Source organism: Rhinolophus sinicus, chromosome 17 (assembly GCF_057876585.1).
Source record: "Rhinolophus sinicus isolate RSI-liver-muscle chromosome 17, RSI-T2T, whole genome shotgun sequence".
Taxonomy (NCBI): Eukaryota; Metazoa; Chordata; class Mammalia; order Chiroptera; family Rhinolophidae; genus Rhinolophus; species Rhinolophus sinicus.
In genome coordinates this window covers 22,684,301-22,703,877 of record NC_142517.1, presented here as the reverse complement: position 1 = coordinate 22,703,877, position 19,577 = coordinate 22,684,301, and the positions used below count along the sequence as shown (strand labels likewise).

General features: G+C 33.2%; 1 protein-coding gene across 34 annotated transcripts in view; it reads left to right on the top strand.

The window, feature by feature from the left end:
• The window catches only part of LOC109447544 (uncharacterized), a 661,414-nt gene that overhangs the window by 238,915 nt on the left and 402,922 nt on the right, over nt 1-19,577 (top strand). For 29 of the 34 annotated variants that reach the window (XM_088794093.1, XM_088794089.1, XM_088794078.1 and 26 more), the window contains one exon: nt 16,485-16,681. The exons of the other annotated variants lie outside the window; for them this stretch is intronic. In XM_088794093.1, coding sequence (XP_088650219.1) covers nt 16,485-16,681 — 197 coding nt within the window. The remainder of the gene's footprint in view (nt 1-16,484; nt 16,682-19,577) is intronic. 34 annotated transcript variants of the gene reach the window in all.

Below are 19,577 nucleotides of genomic sequence, written 5' to 3'. Positions count from 1 at the left end.
AGTTTCTCTTGAAGCATCATATCACAGTTACAACGATGTTGAGATAAAAGGCAACTGGTAATCTGTCCAAGATACAGTTCAAAATCACATCTCTTACTGATTTACACCACCCACTTATACATGGAGAAAACAAACCATTTAGGACTATATTGTCCCAGACATCATAGAGATGATCTAGAGCAAAAGGAAGATTTACATTTATTACATGTTTGGCTTTTTTTTTAAATTTCAGGTATACAAAACAATGTAATAGTTAGACATCTACACCACTCACAAAGTGATAACCCACTCCCTCAATCTGCTACCCCTCTGACATCATACATAGCAGTTACAATTCCATTGACTCCTCTCTGGCTGGACTTAATCACTGGTTTGGTGATCCAAATCAAATTCTGTGTCCCAGTGAATAAATACAAATGTATAATTTAAAAAAGTAGGGACACTTTTATATTTGCATGTTAGGCAAGTGGGGGGGGGCAAGTATAGGGAGACTTTTTTTTTTCACATCTTGTACAAATCCATGTTAGTTATCTCTCTGCCAACGCCTCTTAGATCTTTTCTGATATAGTTGATTTGTTATAAACTCAAAATGAAAGAGAAATGTAAAAATGCCATAAGAAGTAATAACATGTGTGAAACAGATTTCTTAAATTCCTAGTCATCCACTCCTAAAAACCTGCTCCTTTCCAGTTTTCCCTGTCTCAGTAAATTACACTGATAACCACCCAATCTCTGAAGTGTATGTAAAACTTCTGTGTGATCTTGGATTTTTCTCTTTTTCTGTCACCCACATACTTTCCTTCAGGAAGTCCTGCCAACTTCACTTTCAACTGTGTTCCAATGTAACCAATTTTCCTTATGTCAAGGACTGCCTCTCTTCCTTGAGCCACTGTCATCTCTTGTACAGGCTGGTGCAATAGCCTTCCAACTGGTATTTTTGTGTCTATTTTCCCCCTAGAGTTAATATTTCACACAGCAGTCAAAGTGATTTTCCAAAAATGTAAATTAGGCAAAGCCCTCCAATGGTTTCTCATTAGAGAAAAGTCCCTACTCCTTCCCCCTGCCCACCTGACCCTGCATTATGATATCTCTACCATATTCTGATTCCATCTCCTACCACTCTCCCACTTACGTATCCTATCCTGCTGATGCTACCCTTCATGAAGTTTCTCTCACATGCCATGGTCCTTCTAGCCTGGGACACGTCTTCCACTCAGCCTTCATATGACCTTCTCCTTACTACATTAAGCCACCACTAAAATATCACTTCCTCAGAGAGACCTCTGATCTCCCAACCAACCACGACTTCCAACTCATTACTCTGTATTTTCTTACCGTGATTTTGTTTGTGCATGTCACAGTACATGTCAATTCCTGGACTCATATGTTTATATACCTGTTTATTGTCTCTTTCCCTATTGTTGTCCCATAAGAGCAAATATTATCTCTCTTGCTCATCTCTGTCATCTAGAAAAAAAGCAGGGCACATAAGACATATTCTATAACTATCTGTTGAATTCACTTGTTTTAAAAAGTGGAATATAGTTTTCAAGACTTCATCTTAAGGAGTGAGCAAAGTTTCTGTAACCAGGAGGACCTGGATTTAAATCTCAGTTCGGACACATGCTTATCGTATAGACTTAGGGAAATAACTAAACACCCAAGTTTTCTTTTGTGAAAAGTGAGACTAACGCTATCAGGCTACTTTGCAGAGAGGATTAGAGATAATGAGTATGTTGAACATAGTAATTGGCCAATAGATGTTTAATAATACTAATAACAGCAACAATAGCAATAATAATGAAAGTAATAAGAAAGTGCCTTGAATTCTAGGTCAGTCTACTTCATCAAAGAAGTGCACAATGAAAACACCCACCCTTCAATTCATTATCAGGGACATCCATTACATTCTTGAATATTCACCCTTGGGAAACAGAATAGGGACTGTAGGTTAAATAATTTAAACTCATATGGGACCAAACAATGAAAAGTATACAAGAGAGAAAATCTTACACTGGGGGAAAAAAAAAATGATCCAATGACTGAATGTTACCATTTTATTATTTCTAGGGAGTCTGTATATTTAATTTATAGAATTTTTCACTGCTCCTAGGCTGGAATACACTTAGATGAAAATTGCACTCCTGTCAACCAAATTAATTAAAAAAATAACAAGGATTTTAGTATTGAGGAGAAGTTTTCTATACAATGTGTTAAGGTTTATTGACGAGATTAATCCTAACTGGTACTTTGTGTGAATTTTAAAAAGGTGCCCTTTCCTCTGTGCATATGACACACCCACACTTGCAGGTATAATTGAATTCCTGCTTATGGTTGGTAAACAGAGCATGAGATGGATTTCAGCCTCACTCACCTCCCTAGCCAGTGTCCTTTTTATAGGGCACAACACAAAAAATAGGAGCCCTGTAAATATTATTAAATAAATAGGAGCCTTGTAAATATTAGATCATGAATACAATGACAGCGTTGGATTCTGCATAAAGTGAAATGAAGATAGGTCAACAGTTCCAGCTCAGTTATGCTTTTCTTTAATAGGAAATTTGAGCAATATGCAGAATAAAGGAGAAATATGCTTCCTACAACAGAAAAAAATAAATATAATCATGCAATATTTAATTGTGGATCACTGATGATTGTTAATCTAAACTCGAAAAAATGACTATTATCTAAGTAGCATGCTTGTCAATATATTAAGGCTAAAAAATATTTAGATAAATTTGTCATGGTAAGGAGGTTAGGATAGGAAAGAGAGAAGTTGGTCTAGTCAGGAGCTGAGTTTGAGTAACGCCTGCTTCTTAGAGAATGCCTTCAGTGTGCATTTTAATGACCTTTACTGAGCACTCACTTCACTGGTGGACATTTAAAGGTGTTTTAAAAATATGTGTAAATAGTGTCAGATCTCATGAAAGCAATACCTGGGAGCACAATATCAGTGTATGTATCAGGGTGCCGTCATATTGATGCCTTAACAGCCAAGAAGGCAAGTCAAAGGAAGAAAGTCTACATGCTAACAAGTAGATCGAAAGATCTATTGTTAAGCAGTCTTTCATTGGTAGCCTTCTAAGGGCAAGACCACTCTGCCATCTTAATGTTATATCATGGCTTTTGTGTTAAAGCTGGCCCTTTGAATGAGTGAGAGAACAAAAGATTTTCAGCAGAGGAGAAACATGAACAAAGGCAGGGATGGAAGAGTGTGAGCCCCTTCAGGGAACAGCAGACAATCCATTTGGTCAGGAGGGCAGGGAAACTTTATGGAAAGAAGCAGTATAAGTTGAAGTTGGCAAGATACAAAAGAGATGATTAGATTCTAGAGGATTTGTTCTTTCTCTTTTCTTTTTTAAGATAATATGTTTTCTTTGAAGGTTTTGAACATACCTGTTCTATAATTTATAATGAATTATTTGCTGTATGTACGTAGAATGGATCATTTGAGTCAGGGAAGGTAAGGGTGGTATTTAAGAGGATATTCTCATGTGGGTACCTTAGAGAAGCAATAAGGACTTAACAACAGATAAAAGTGAAGATAATGAATTTGAGAATGTGGCATGAGTTAGAAAGTGTTTGGATTAAAAAAAAAATGTAGAAGGAAGAGTTAAAGAGGTCTCTAACATTTTGTACCAGAGTAAATAGAAATGATGTTGTGATGAACAGATTAGGGAAAGCTAAAAGACATGCTAAGAACTCAGAAGATTTATAAAATGTTTACGTTAAAAGCAAGGGCAAGCTGGTCTATAATGTAAGCAACTTTGCATTCAGATTTATGGTGGATTCTTAACTCCTTTACAATTCTTAGCTTCTTTATAATATTAATTCTTGTTTATTCATTAAACTCCAAGACATTTTATATAGTCATATATTTATTCACATATTTTATCTTATTTCATATAATTTAATTGGATTTGGTTTGCAAATGTAAGTGAATTCATGCATTTAATCAAGAATAAGTAAAGACATAATACTAAATTACATCTCGTTAATGCTGATATTTGAATACCTGTCTTTTCGTATATCTTGTATATATATTTCCTTTTTAACTCCGTCCTGTAGTGATGATTCACTTTTTAACTTTTTTATTTTAAGACAATTTTACACCTACAGCAATGTTACAAAATAGTACCTTTTAGAGTTTCCATGTATCCTTGACCCTGCGTCCCTTAATGTTAATATCTTACCTAACCATAGTCCAATTATCAAAACCAAGAAATTAACATTGGTACTGCTGATTTAATGCTATTAGTCTCTCAATTATTTTTATAAAAATAAATGCATATAGAAAGAAAAATATGATAGCCTACTATTTATATGCTCTGAGTGCTATTTTAAGCTTAGCCAATAAGAGCTAATGTGACCCGTTGTAACACAATGCGACCCATTTTGACCCATTGTAGCTGGCAAAGATATTTGCAAATCATAATAGTTTGCAAAACACAGACAAACAAAAACTAAGAAAGAGTATTTTCAGATGTAAAATATCAAGTTTAATAGAGGCTGGGAACACCATCAAGGAGATGGTTAAAGACAGTGGAAACAGATTAGTAGGCAATTAAGGGTTGATGGAAATTCTTTGACATTATTAATGGCATCCCTGGAGCCTAGGAGAAGTGCCCAACAATCTGCAAATACAAGGAAATGAGATTTATGTTTGGTGAGGACTTTTATATCCCCCAATAGAAAATTTCGGAGGTGTTGAGTTTTGGCCTGGTATTGACCCACTTCAGTCAGACTTCCAGCCTTATTTCTCCACCCACTCTTATGTAATACCTTCATTCATCCAATTGCTCAAGCCCAAAACCCAGAAGGGGTTGCCTTCTCTTGAGAGAGAGAATCCTTGACCTCTCTTTCTATAATTTCCAAAATCTGATTCATTAACAAGTGCTAGTACATTTGCTTCCTAAATATGTAGTTTTAAACCATTCCAATATATTCATCTCAACTGCTACCAACACAGAATGCGGCTCTCTCCGCCCACACCGCAACTTTGCAATTAGCACCTCAATTGTTGTCTAAGACTTTATTCTTATCCTTCTCTAACCTCTGCCTTATAAAAGCCAGATTTATATTTTTGAATCATAAATCTCATCATGTCACTTCTCTCTTAAAACTCTTCAAAATCTTTCCATTGCATATAGTGAAAACTTTCTTTAAAATAGGCCCACAATATATCCAGACAGTGAAATATTATTCAGTGCTAAAAATAAATGAGCTATCAAGTCATGAAAAGACATGGAGGAACCTTGCTAAGTGAAAGAAGCTAATGTGAAAAGGCTAGATACTGTATGATTCCAACTATAAGACATTCTGGAGAAGATAAAACTATGGAGACAGTAAAAAGATCAATGGTTGCCAAGTGTTAGGGAGGTGGGAGGTATGAGTTCGTGGAACACAGAGGATTTTTAAGGCAGTGAAACTATTCTGTACGACACTGTAATGGTGGATACATGTCATACATTTGTCCAAACCTATAGAATGCACAATAGCAAGAATAAACCCTAATGGCCTTTGGTTTATAATGATGTGCCAGTGTAGGTCCATCAATTGTAACCGAAGTACAACTCTGGTGAATGATGTTGATAATGGGGAGGGTATTCATGCATGAGGGCAGGGGTGACATGGGAAATCTCTGTACCTTCAACTCTATTTTTTTTAAATGGCCTAAAGTCCTTGCATTAACTAGTTAGTGGCTACACCTCTAACCTCATCTCTGTTTTTGCCCAGATGGGTTCTGTTGCATGTTAGATGTCCATAGTCCAGGAGCCAAAACAGAGAACCTCTCTCCTTCCCCAGCTCTGGCTTGCATCCCTCCTCTAGCAGCTTCCTAAGGGCAGTTTCTACTGTACAGTATCAAAGCTGTAGGAGGGCAAAGTATGAGTATCAGGGAATTCTCATTTTGCTGTTATTGTCTTAAGTTGGCTTCCCATGTCAAGGACAAGTAGTTGTCTAAAGCTCTCAGAGTCCTTTTATATGCACATAAGAAGTCCCCCTGGGGACATTCCACTGTACTTCCTATGCATCTGGTAGTAGATATTTCCTCTCTTTGCTCTGCCATCCTCAGCTTGTGATTTTTTGGGATTTACTCCACACAAATTATCTTGTGGTGTCCACCATCATTCCAGATGATTTCTTAAACAGCTTCTCTTCATGCTAGGAACTATATTAGTCTACAGGCCATATTCATGCATTTTTTGGACCAACAAACTCTGGAAATTCAAGCAGATATCAACATTGTAGGAGGCTCTCCTTTGATCTGGCACTAAAGCAGCTAGCTCATCCATGTGTATCATTTATATCGTCCAGGCAGGAGTCAAGGGCAATTCCACTCTTCTCCCATCTCCAGATCTTTAAGTGGTCCTACAGAAGAAACCCCCTCACTAAAATTGATGGGAGGGCCAGGTCCCTAAAGAAATCTTCAGAAAACCCTTTTATATTGTCTCATTCCAAGCCTTTTATAGTTTCAGTGTGTTCAGAGTCACCTACTTTGAAACTGCTACTAGGAGCTCTGTCTCAAAACTCTCCTTAATCTAATATCTCTTATATAGTGTTGCCCCAGTAAAAACTTTTAATGTAATGCATTAATAAGTACACAAAATAGATAAGATCTTACATAAAGTGATGACAAACCCTCTGGTTTTAAATTAGATTTATCAAATTGGTCATATAAAAGGCATTTCAGTATATAGAGATTAGTATAGATGACCTATACTAAAAAAATTTTTTGATGGAAATCAAAATTTTGAATGTCTGAATAAAAGTGCACTCAACGTTAAGTGAAAAGTTCTACATGGAAGTGTCTTAAATGTTCCTTGAAGCCCTATTTTCATTTTATATATGGTTAAACCTAAATCTCAAGGAAGGGTTTCATCTGTATATTTTAAGAAGTGCAAGATATTTGTTTGTGGACAAATTCGTTAAAGGGAAGCCCCAATTACAAATGTCAACTACTTCCATGATAATTTAAAGAATTTTGCTATATATCATGTGTTTTAAGATCTAGAATTGACAGTGATATAATGATTTGTCTTAAGGGTCCCATAAAAGTATAATGAAACTTTTGATTAAGTATCTCAGTCAGCAGACATACCTTGTAATTTAGCTTAATCGTTGTGTTTTATTAATTTCAAAGTTGTGGTTTTGGTCACCGCTTATTAATTATGATTCCAACTGCTTATCCAATCTTTATACCTGTGCTCCATTTGGTTTTAATGAACATATTTTATTTTCACAAAGTAGATCTAATTAGTTAACTTAAACAACTTCATAAAAACTTAAGTGATATTTAAACTGAATATTCCTGGCTATTGTTTAGGAAAATAGTTTCATGTTTATTTGTATTATAAGCAGTAACCTATATATGGGCTCTTCAGTTTATCCAGTCACTAATAAACTGAAAATACCTCATTCAATCCCTTGAATGCATAGTATGATGCCCTTAAACTTTTTAGTTGAATATTTAAACCGTCAACGTAATTAAATAAATTAATCTCATTAGTGAATTATTTTGCCATGTGAGCAGGCAAACTCAGGGGAAGCAGCTGTTCTTGGTAAAGAATATTGCATATATTTGCTTCTAGAATTACCACCCTCACCTGATAGCCAAAGTAACCAAGTTAGCATTGACCCTTAAGAAGGTATTTGTTTCATTAACTCCTGGGATAAAAACAATAAAATGAATATCCCAAGTATGCAGTTTTCAGGTAAGAAAAATTAGGAGGCCTGAATTACTCAACAAATAATGACACAAGGATTGTTTTTGACATTGTTAAGAATGAGTCCTTAATACATTGGGTTACGATTATTGGTCCCAGAATCTAGGGAGGTTAAAAAATTTTCATATCTCAATATCTCCGGGAAGATTCTGCCTCAGGAGGTATCCACTGCCCAACAGATAAGATTCATACTCTTCCCTGTGTCTTTTAAATCCTTGACTGCTGAGTTTTCTGCTGTCCCATCCCAGCTGGTCTCAGGTCACCCCTGCTTGCTCTCTGGCTGGGTTTTGGTAGCACTGGCCTCCTCTTACTGCTTCTAATAAATATGCTGTGTCTTTCTGCCTTAGGTCCTTCACACAAGTTGTCCCTTCTGGGGAGAAAATTTGTGTGCTGTTTTTCCCATGGTTAGGTCATTCTCATTTTCCAAATCTCATTTCACATATTGTCCCTGGAGACCTTTTCTCTTGCCCTTTCCTGACTATCTCATCTGTATAGGAACCCTTTCTGCTCCTTCTCACTCATTATTCTCCATCATAGCACATAATCCTCTAATCACTTCTTTAAAAAATTGTAATTACCTATTTATTACCTCGACTATTGCCAAATAAGTGTGGAACAAATCTTTATTGAATGAATAAATGTTCTCAAAACCTGGAAAAGCACAAAGGCGATTTAACAATGTTAGTTGAATGAATGAATATAATTAAGATCAAAGGACTACTAGCTATAAATACTGTCAATATCTATCTCACTTTGTGAATTATTTCAGAAATATCTTTTTGAGAGTAGGCCTCTATGGATTCATAGCCCCAAAGAACAGGTGCCAGTTTATTGCAACTTTTCATGATTTGTCATATTAAACTTTCAAGCTGTCTACAACTTTTTTATCTGAATCTAATGAAGGAATAACACCCTCTAGAAATACTGTCATGTTCCAACTTGTAACCAACTTTTTAAAAGTAGAATATGGGCTTAGAGGTCTATATTTTTTTCATTTACAAAACAACATTTCACAACTTAATATATACAACTGAAGTGTATTGACTTTTGATAGCAAAGACTATAATACTGCAAATATGTCAATTATATTTTTAAAATTTTCAAGTAAAAATCGAGAAGTATGAATCAGTGCATTTTGCTCCTACTCATAATAGATTTGAACTTGAGGCTTTGCTTTGAAGAATAATAATATTGACACACACACACACATATACATATACATATACATATACATATACATATACATATACATATATATATATATATATTTTTTCCCCCCAAACCACAGTGACACATGTTTTCTTTGATTAGAGAACCGTTTAGCTGATAGATGGGATTTCACCTACAGTCCAGATCAAAAATGAAAGCACATAAAATTTTCATTGCCTAGTTAAGACATATTGTAAGTATTTAGAAGGGTCTATGTTTTTGTGACACATGAGATACTATGTATAAAGTTTTGACATTTGAAAAATATATTTTAAATGGTTACTTCTCAGAAATTTAGTAATTCAGTTTCATTACTTTTACCAAATGGAAAACTAATGGTAAATTATATTGATTAGACGTCTTTAAAAAATCCCTTCAATATAGAAAGTATCATGTGCTATAGCTTTTGATATATATATATAGAAATTGAACTTCCACATTTTAGTGTTTTTAATGTACAAAAGAAAAAGAAATCATATTTTAGCTGTATTTGTTTTTCAATTAATAAAAATGAATAAACTAAGGAAATGCAGTTGGTGAGTGTCCTCTTCCTCTAGGAAATCCTGCATTCCAGACAAACTTGGATAGAATGTGAAGGATGAGCCCATTTCTGAATTTGCAGAAAGTTTATCTCTCATTTACAAGGATATATGGTGGAGTTGAATACAAACATTAAGGAAATGTTAAATGCCATGTCAGGTGTGCAAGTGTAGATGCCATAGTTTTTAGGAACTCCCTGTGTAGCTTTAGAAACACTTAAAAACAACAGGACGGTCAGTATCAAAACTCATAAGCATATAAAAATCAGCACCTAAGGTTTTTTTGGGGTTTTTTTTGCCTTTGTTTAAACATTAAAGTGATATCCATCTTCCTTTTAAGTTTTGCCCCACATAAGTTGAAATATTTCTGCTTTTCAAGTGATTATATTATGAATGGTTCAAGCTAACCTTTACTCTAAAAACAGCTCTGTCTGTCCAAGTCCATCGTGGTGACATCTAAGTAGCTGTCAGAGGCTTAGCCTACCTATCTTTGACCTCTGCAGTCTGAATTTAGTCTGTTTCCTGGGGCCCAAAGCATGATGTGTACAAGTCATTTGTGAGTGTGGTGCCTTCAGAGATTAAAAAGTGTAGCCTGGTGGGTAGGCCAGAGAAAAATGGAGTAGAGTTGCATGCTCAGTGGTGGAAGCCATTGAAAACAAGGAAACCCAGTTGAACAGTAGTCTCATTCAAGGCCATTCAAGGCCATCAGAAATTGAGTTCTAGAGGTGAAGAAGAATGTCTTCCAGGCAGTGACAGTCTGTCTGGAGACTAACATTGGGTTCATTGGCCTTGTGCTTATGTATGCAAGGAATATAGCACTAAAGACACCCCTTTCTGGTGAGAAAACTTTAAAGCCCCTTAGGACATATGGGAGTACATAGGCTGTATTTGAGGAAAGCTTAGTCCTAGGAACCACTTTTTGTCACTAGAATGGGAATTTCATTAACCACAGTTACAATAAAAACATTACTGAATATGACAGAGAAACATATCCTCAGTTTTGCAGGAAGAATGAAATATTGAAACTAAATTTGGCATTATATTTTTCTAGTATAGAAAACTTTCCCAAACTCCAAAAAATTTCAATATCATGCAGGTTGCATAAATAACAACCTTTTTGATGAAACAACCAAAAATGATTTAAATTTGAATTATTCCTCTTATTTGGAAGGGAAAGAATGCATTTTGAATAACAAATATATTTTTTAAGTGATATCTAAGAGAATTGTAAATGGTTTTCTTCCTGAAGACATTCATTTACTACATGTTTGCTGAAATCAGGAGACTGTTAAAACATGTTTAAAACTGTCATGAAAAAGTCAATATCCACATTTATAAAATAAATGGAAAATAACTCATTTAACTACCATTAATATTAGCATACAGTAATTTATCTTGTGCTTTCAACTAATTTACAAATGTGAAGATTATCTTAGTTTTGATATTTAAAAATAATTGAAATGATGGTTCTATTATGTGTAACTTCAGTACACAATGGACATATTTCTTTTGTTTACTGAGCTATGCTTTTTGCAAGAAAGCTGAAGGCAAAAATCTTGGTAAGTTTGAGGCAAGATAAGACTGATTAGAATAAAGTCATTTTTTGAGAGCTGAGAGAAAGTGACATTTGAAATAAGGGTTTTATATGCTAATTTCAAGGTAGAATTTTTGATGTGTGTAAATTTTTATTGAAATAACAAAATGGCTATGTAACAATGTCTTGCTCACATTTGAGTCAATGTAGAGAATCCTTTCTTGTATGGTTTTCATTTTATAAAAATAATAATTTTTTTTAAATGCCACTTTGATGATGAGTGTGCTCTTAATTTTTGGTTGGAGTCTGTGTTGCAAAACCAGTTTAGGCATGTTTCCTTTAAATGACCCATGTACACTAATTAGAAAGAAAACAATTTACCAGGAGCTATATCAAATACAGCCCTGCAAATGGTATGAGCTTTTTTCAAGGATCCATATTGTCCTTGGACTTGGCTCTTGTATTATACTTTAAATGGAATTGATTGTGTGGTTGTAATGAAAGTAACAGATTGATTTCTATCCAGTGTTACAAAGAGTAAATAGAAAAATGTTCCTGTCTTGACCTGCATTCATAACCGATGGGATTTGCTGGCTTTAGACTCAATCCTTAATAAGAGACAAGATGCAAATGTAATAAAACTGGCTTCAAAGTTTAAGGATCTTTTCAATGCTCATCAAAGATCTTTTTTGTTGCATTTAGATGTATTGTATTGATTAGATCACAATTGCCTAGGAAATGTTACTTTCTTTAAATGCTATTCATAATTTATCATGTAATTAGCATTCATATGTGCCTTTATAAACATATTAAAATTATTGAAGTGGGGGTTAAGACACAGTGGTATTCTTTTTAATTACCCTTAAAACTGAATTTGTCTTGTTTCAGTTATTTAAGCCAATGAGGATGGTTTACTTCAGATTTATTTGACTGATTATTTTTGGTTAACAAACACTTTTGGATGTGGAGTAAATTTTTACATTGCAATATATTAGGAAAAGTGTAAATATTAGTATATTGTTGTAGTATGTTGTAGCAATATTTTTTCTGAAGGACAATCCTGCTGAATAGTCATTTGGAATTATCCTTATTATTTACTAAGATATGAAATGCTTGTTTCCCATAGTGAACTCTTGGTCTTTTTCCTCCATTCTTTTTTTGATAATTTAGAAGAAAATCAAACATGAGTATTATAATTACATTTTTACTCTAGTATTCAGGATTTTATGAGCCTTTTTTCCTAATCAGTCTTTGTAAATAAAACTCAGTCCTTATTCACCTTTCTGTAAATAAAACTCAATCCTACAAAACAAGGAATTTAAAATATATAGTGCAGTTAATAATTTTACTTTGCTATCAATGAAGGAATGAAAAAAAACAACTACAATTTATTTGTAAGCAACAGTTTCTTCACACATTATGTGACTTTTTTTGGATTTGTTTTATGTTTTGGGTAAAACAGTTTAGTATAATGATGCCTAGATGAAACAAAACAAAACAAAACAAAATTGAAAAAAAAACAAAACACAACTAACACATTTGACTGTCGATGTTTCTCAGTTGTAGCTTCCAAGGCTCTCTATTCTTCACAGCCCACTTGATACCCTGCAGGTTGTGGCAGACAATTCACAGGAAAAGCTTAGACATCGAGCTTGCACGCTTCTTGACTCCATTTTAAACCTTTTGTTCACACCAGGGTGGCATTTTTTCACACCGCATGTGGCAGTTTTGACTCCTATCCAACTTGTCTTATAAAATCAAAGTCTGTGATTTTTTTACATTCACAGGGCTGCTTCCTGAACTGCTACTGCAGTTTGTGTCTTTCCTAGTGATTGGTGTAGAAGTTTATAGCAAAAAGTGTTTTAGGGTGGGGGAGCCAGAAGAAAGCAATATGAAAAATGTTCTGGCCTGAAACACAGGAAATATCTTTTGAATAAAACAGAGGTTGACTTTGCAAAGATTATACATGAAAGTGAAATATGCTTGCCTCTATTTTTATTTTTGTCAATACTATAATGAATATGGAAGTTATTTTGTATACATATACATATATATGTGTATATATATATATATATATATATACATAAATATATATATACACACACATATATAAATATATATACACATATATGTGTATATGTATCTATCTATGTATACACACACACACACACACATATATATATATTTATATATATATTTATATATATATATAAAACTTTCAGGTTGAACAGTTTTTGTTTTTGTTTTAAAGCTGTCATGTAATTGCAAAACAAAATAATCTCAGACAAATACAATTATTTCCCACAATATTTTATAAGTTAGTGGGTGCAGATGAATTTTACTTTTAGATATGACTATTCAGCATAACCCATTTGATTTTAATGTCAACAACAAATGAAGTACAATCCATTATTTTTAAAAAAATGTACTATGAACAACAGTATTTAAATAATTTCTGTATCAATATCATCATTCATGCAGATTTCTTCTTTCCCCTCTTTTTAATTAAAAATATTACTGTAGTCCTCCTTCATTTCATTCGTATTTTCTAATAATAAATCACACAGATATATCAAATAAATAATATAAAGCAATAATTATTGAATAACAGCAGAAGTGGAAGATTTTACCGAATGCAAAAGATGTGTGCATTGGCATGTTTCTACAGAGTAATTATTAAGAAGGTTATAAAAACTACAAAGAGGAGAAATCTCTGTAGATGATCTGGCAATAATAAATATATACAAATTTTCATACTTTGAAATTATTATTTTGTATAAAGATTATCTTTTATTTGCATTAACAAAAATATGTAAAAGAATATTCTCAAGTTGCTTTCTAGACATGTAAAGATTTCTACTTTAGTCAACAGATAGATAATAACCATATAATTTCTTATATTTTCTGAAGTTATAGAATAGTCACATTCTTTTATTTTTAAATTACTGTTTTTTGAACAGTAACAATCATAAGACAAAGAGAAATGAAACAGTTAATAGAAGCAGATCTTTAATGCAGTAATAAGTTAACACTATTAACACATTTTAAGGTGAAAGCATCTTATTGCATATTTCATTAATTTTTAGCTACAAAGCCAACTTCAAGAAGTAAAATTCATTTCAGCTAATACAAATTATATATATTATGTATAGTAAAGAACCATACTATTGTGCTTTAAAAACATACACAAAAGAAGTAATTGTAGATTATAGTTTTTGTGCCTTCATCCAGAGAGTACCTACATAACTTCAGTGCATCTGAATTATACCTCACAGTATTTGATATGTGAAATGTATCCATTATATTGAGGAAGACCTCAATTTAAAATTTAGATCTTTTATTCAAGTTCTGGAATAACAAACCAGGATTGACAGAACATCGCTGAGAAATAGCATTTTGTTGTGAGTTCTATAATAGTAAATGCACTAGCAGACAGAACAACTGCTTACTTTTCCTTTTACAGATAGAAAACTAGTTCAACTACAACTTATAAAGTATTTGAAAGTAAAGCAAAAAAGAAAAGAAAATTTGGGAATAGCTAAATCCAAAAGGATGATGTAAATGAAACTATTTATGAGAAATGAAATGCAATGGATTTTGTGGCCTGGAATTTTCTCATAATACATAGGTATTTATTAAGCACATTTCTTTTTGCCTGTCTTTTTAGTTAACTTAAAAACTGACTTCTAATATTAGAAAGAGAAAGAAAAAAATTATATAAAATTTAATAAAGGTCAAAGAAAATCCTTGTCATTGAAAACAAAATAGTTGAAAACAAGTAAAATATCCAAATAAACACACACCTATTTAACTGAAGTTTAACATTAAGTTAAACTAAACAGCATGTGGAACTCTAACAAACCATTAGAAATTAAGAATATGACCAAAGAAGGAAAAAAAAATCATCTAAAGAAATGTAAGTTAAGTTTATAAAATAAAATTTACCTACTTTTGCAGCTCATATGTTTGTTGAAAAAAAGTATGACTTTATTTCATGTGCATGCCAAAGAATGTAGAAATATATTGAACGCATTGTTTTCATTATCTAAGAGAGAAAAACCCAACTTTCATGGCTTTACATTTCCTATTTCCTACTCTCTCTCCTATTCCCTCTGTTTCTTCAGACTCTCTTCGGTCCAGCATATCTTCTGTTTGAGGGGAACAAAATAAGACTCCTAAACAGACACACACAAAATAACTACCGCCCAGCTGAAGAAAAATAGGTTTTCTGCCTTTGGCCTGTCCTTATGTGTTAATAAAATCAGCTCAACATTCTGCCACCAAATTCAGCTTGGAAGTAATCCTCTGCTACTTAAGGCTGGATGAAAAGAGTACTCATTGTGAATTATGTTTCATCTGTCACAATAACCTTCTTTATTCTGTCACGGACCTCCCCTTTGCCTGTGGCAATTAGAGAAAATAGGTATGCCTTGAAGTATGAGATAGTGGTTTCTTAAAACAAAACAAAACTTGTGACACATGGACAATGCTTGCTAAGCAATATACTGAAGATAAGCATAGGAGGAATTTTGAAGTGATTCTGATTTTTGAAGGACTCAGTAAAAGAATACATTTTAAAATGAGCAGGTGGTATGGTTGCCATCAGTTATTGTTAACGCAAGTTATTGATGACAAGTAGTGAATTGTAATTGTATTAAAAATGGAATGTAAACAACGTATTTTCATATTGCATACTTTCTAATTAAATCATGTCATAAGGTACGTATTAGAAATATATGGTATTTATTTAACATATATCACAGTAATTAATTTATGTGCCTTTAAGTACATTTCAATACTTTGGACTAACATTTTCACAAATTTTTAAAAGGGGAAAACAGAGAAAAATTTTCCATTAACAGAGTTTATCAAACATTTTGTTTAACTTAAAATCAATGTGATTATTTGATTTACTTACTCTTACAAATCACTGAAATTACCTTGAGGCAGTTCAAGTTCACCTTTCTGGAATTAAATCTGTTAAATGATGGATATCATCTAATCATCTTCTTAAAAAGATACCTCAACTTTCTGGCTTAACGGGGTACAGTTACAGCACTTAAAGTTACAAATGAGTTCAGTCAGAAGATCTTTAAAAGCTACAAAAGAGAAAAAAAAAAAAAAAAGACCAAAAAACAAAAAGCAGTTGACAGAAAAAAATGCTCTTTCTGGGACCAAAAGAAAGTCACTGCTGATGAATTAATTCAAACGGTCATCATAACAGTTGGATAAAATAAAAGCATATAAATAATTTAAGCTAACACAAAATTCGTAAAGTCTGAAGAAAAAATTCCTGAGACTAAAAGGAAAACCTTTGGCCCACCGCACAGGTTGGGCACAAAAGTGCTTGCTAAGCTATCTATTTCACACATGCAACGACAGAAGGTTCGATATTCATTCGATCGATGAGTGAAAAGGCACAATGGCAAAATCAGACAGACTTCTTTTCAAATACAGATCTCCAATGTCCCTCTACAGTCTACAGATGCACGGCTGGTGGTGTGGCTCAGACGGAGCAAGGGTTACTTCAAGGCTGTTCTCTGGACCGTGCAAACAGTCTAGACCAGTGACCTGCAGCATCATGCCCTTTGAAGAAGAGGCAAGTTCGGTCATGATGAAGAAAAATCAAGGCGTACCCCTTTTAACAATAGGGAGCAGCTCGAGGCTGCAAAGAGGTAAGCAGGGGTAAGAAGAAAACGGCATCTGCTTCCATGGTTACAGGCCAACCATGAGAACCTTGCTTTTCAAGGGAGTCTGTTCTCAGGCTCCCTCACGGGGTATGTCATGCATTATAAGCAAAGGCAGGTTGAGCTGAAATCCGCATAGTTATTTCGGAGTAAAATGATACGATGCACATGGCTGGCAGGAAAAAAAAAAAAAAAAGTCACATGACTATTAAGAACCAGACTTGGGCTATTTCAGAATAGAAATTTTTCCTTATACCAGTTTAAATAAAGACAATAAAATTGTACAAAACAAATAGCGATGATAAACATGATTTTCATTTCTCAGGCTCTTATGTAAGCAGAAGTCAAGGGTCAAGCTAATACTCCCCCTTCCCATAGCAGGACCATACAGCCATTGTTAATATAGCTTTATTATGGATATCATTTAAAAATATTTCCCTTTTTTTTACCGGACATCGGCTATATGTTCTTGTGAGTCTCTTTCTCTGACCTGGTTCTCTTGGATTTTCTGCCCTGGATTTTCCCATGTTTATGTTCATTTCCACGGTTAGATCTCATGAGGAGAGGTAGAAGGTTTGGTGAGAAACTTCTTTGGTGTGGTGTTACTGTTCACAGAGTGTGCAGAGTTTTTTCTGACTTTTGAAATATACTTATAGTAAATTCAAATCTGTGTCAAAACCATTCGCCTCTGACAATAGTTCTGTTTTTAATTAATGTGTTTATATTTTATTGATTGCTTGATACATCAATGAGTCTGTGCATTCAAATATAAAAGTTTTTTTTTCCTTTTCTGTGGGATGTTTAGTCATTAAAGTTGAATCTTGTGATAAAATCTACTCTATTATAAATAGCTGATGCTTTACGAGTAAAAATTTGACAAATATAAAATGCAGCATATCCTATATTGTTGAGGATAGGTCTACTATAACCACGCAAAATCTAGACATATGAAAAATTAACATAGATAAACATTCCTCTAACAATGTACCATCACTGAATATAAAAGAACTCATGCTTGGTTATTTTCCAAGGATGTACAATTAACGGGAGTATTCCATGCAATTTATCCTTTGAGCAATATTTGTTTGCAAGTGTATTGTTAAAATTAGGGAATGATAAAGGAAAGAATGCTTCAAACAACTTTCATTACATTTATTTTTCAGAAGCTCTGTATGTTACTATAAATGAGCAGCATATGGTCTTGTATGTAGATATTCATTTCAAATACTTACCTGAAGGAAAATTGCCTTGTAGTTTTACAAAAGCAATTAAGTGTTGGTGACTATGATAGCAAGAATTTTATACTCTCAATTGAGAAAGCAGAAGATAATTTTCTGGTGTGTTCCTCCATATGATGCTGTGATTTGAGTTAGGTTAAATATATGCATGTGGTTTTATTTCTTTAAATATATTGAGATGCATTAATTTTTATACTTGCATGGTGAGAAAAGTGGGGTAAAAATGAACTATTGAAGTGTCACTATTTTTAGTATAATAATAATTCATACGCTATTATAAGCAAAGAACATATCTTAAAGCAGTCGTGTTCTAGTTTCTTTAAATAATTACATACTGCTAAGATATTTCAACATTAGAGTTTCTTTGGTATAAAAACAGATCATACTTGTCAGCAAAGGTCAAGTGCCATTTATTTCTTCTGTGGAAAATCTACCTGTTATTTCTCAAAAGGAAAACAAAACAAAAGCAAATGCACTGAGGTTTACATTATTACATGATAATTTGTGAGTTGTGGTTAAAGGAAAATGAGGCTATTACATGAAATCTGTTGCAAAAAAGATAGTTAGATTCCTTTTTTTCCCCTTCAGTTAACATTTAGCCATTAGCCTTGCTCTTTTGTTTTTCAAAACATACTCAGTTTTATGAATATTAATGTGTAAGCACAAATTACGCTATATTGCCAAATGTGGATATAAAGCTCTTGAAGACATTCTCATAGAATCAGATTGATAGTTATTAAAATGCTATTACTTTAACACATTAATATGCAGATAAGAAATTTAATACTGAGTATCTAGAGGGGAAAATGACAGCTTCTTTTCTTAAAAAACAACCTCTTAGCTGAAGTATTAAACAGCTGAGTAATATGTCCATACTGCATGCAGTTTGCAACAAAAACTCTCCTCATATAACAAGATATGTTAGATTTGAGTATTCCTTAGAATTAAATTTTAGGATAATTAGTGTATTTTGCCCTCCCCATTGCAAAATTTAAAAAACAGAAAAAAAAAGAAAGAAAGCTAAAATTGGCCTTGCCTAATGGAGCACTTACCTTTATAGGTAAAATAAAGAACTGAAATTTTACAGTGCCTGGTTTCTGATAGTGCTTTGAATATAGTAGATGCTCAATAAATATCTTTCTAATAAATTAACAAACCTGTGATTGTACCAATGACACAGTTATCTAAAACTAATCTAATCTCATGGAAGACAGGACAGAATCTCCTCTACTTCCTCATGTACCTTTTCTTTACCTTTTTTCTTATGACCTTTCTAAAAGAAGAGTATTTTTTGTCAGTAATCTGTGATTACTGAATGCCTACTATGTCTGTGAATCAAGTGTGTAACCAGAGCCATATTTGATGTTACTAGGTGTTCTGAGATGAATAAATAAATAAATAAATAAATAAATAAATAAATAAATAAAATCTGGAATTCAAATAACTATGAAAGGGATGCTATATTAAACAATGTTAAATAGATTTTATATGTACAGTACTTTTCAGGGCATTCAAAAAACTAATGTATATACTATATCCCTAAAAGTGGCAATTATTAGATACTACTTACCAAAGTTATTTAATCAATATTTTAATAAAATACTTATTAACTTACATACGTATGTATTTAATCAACTTTTTTTCCA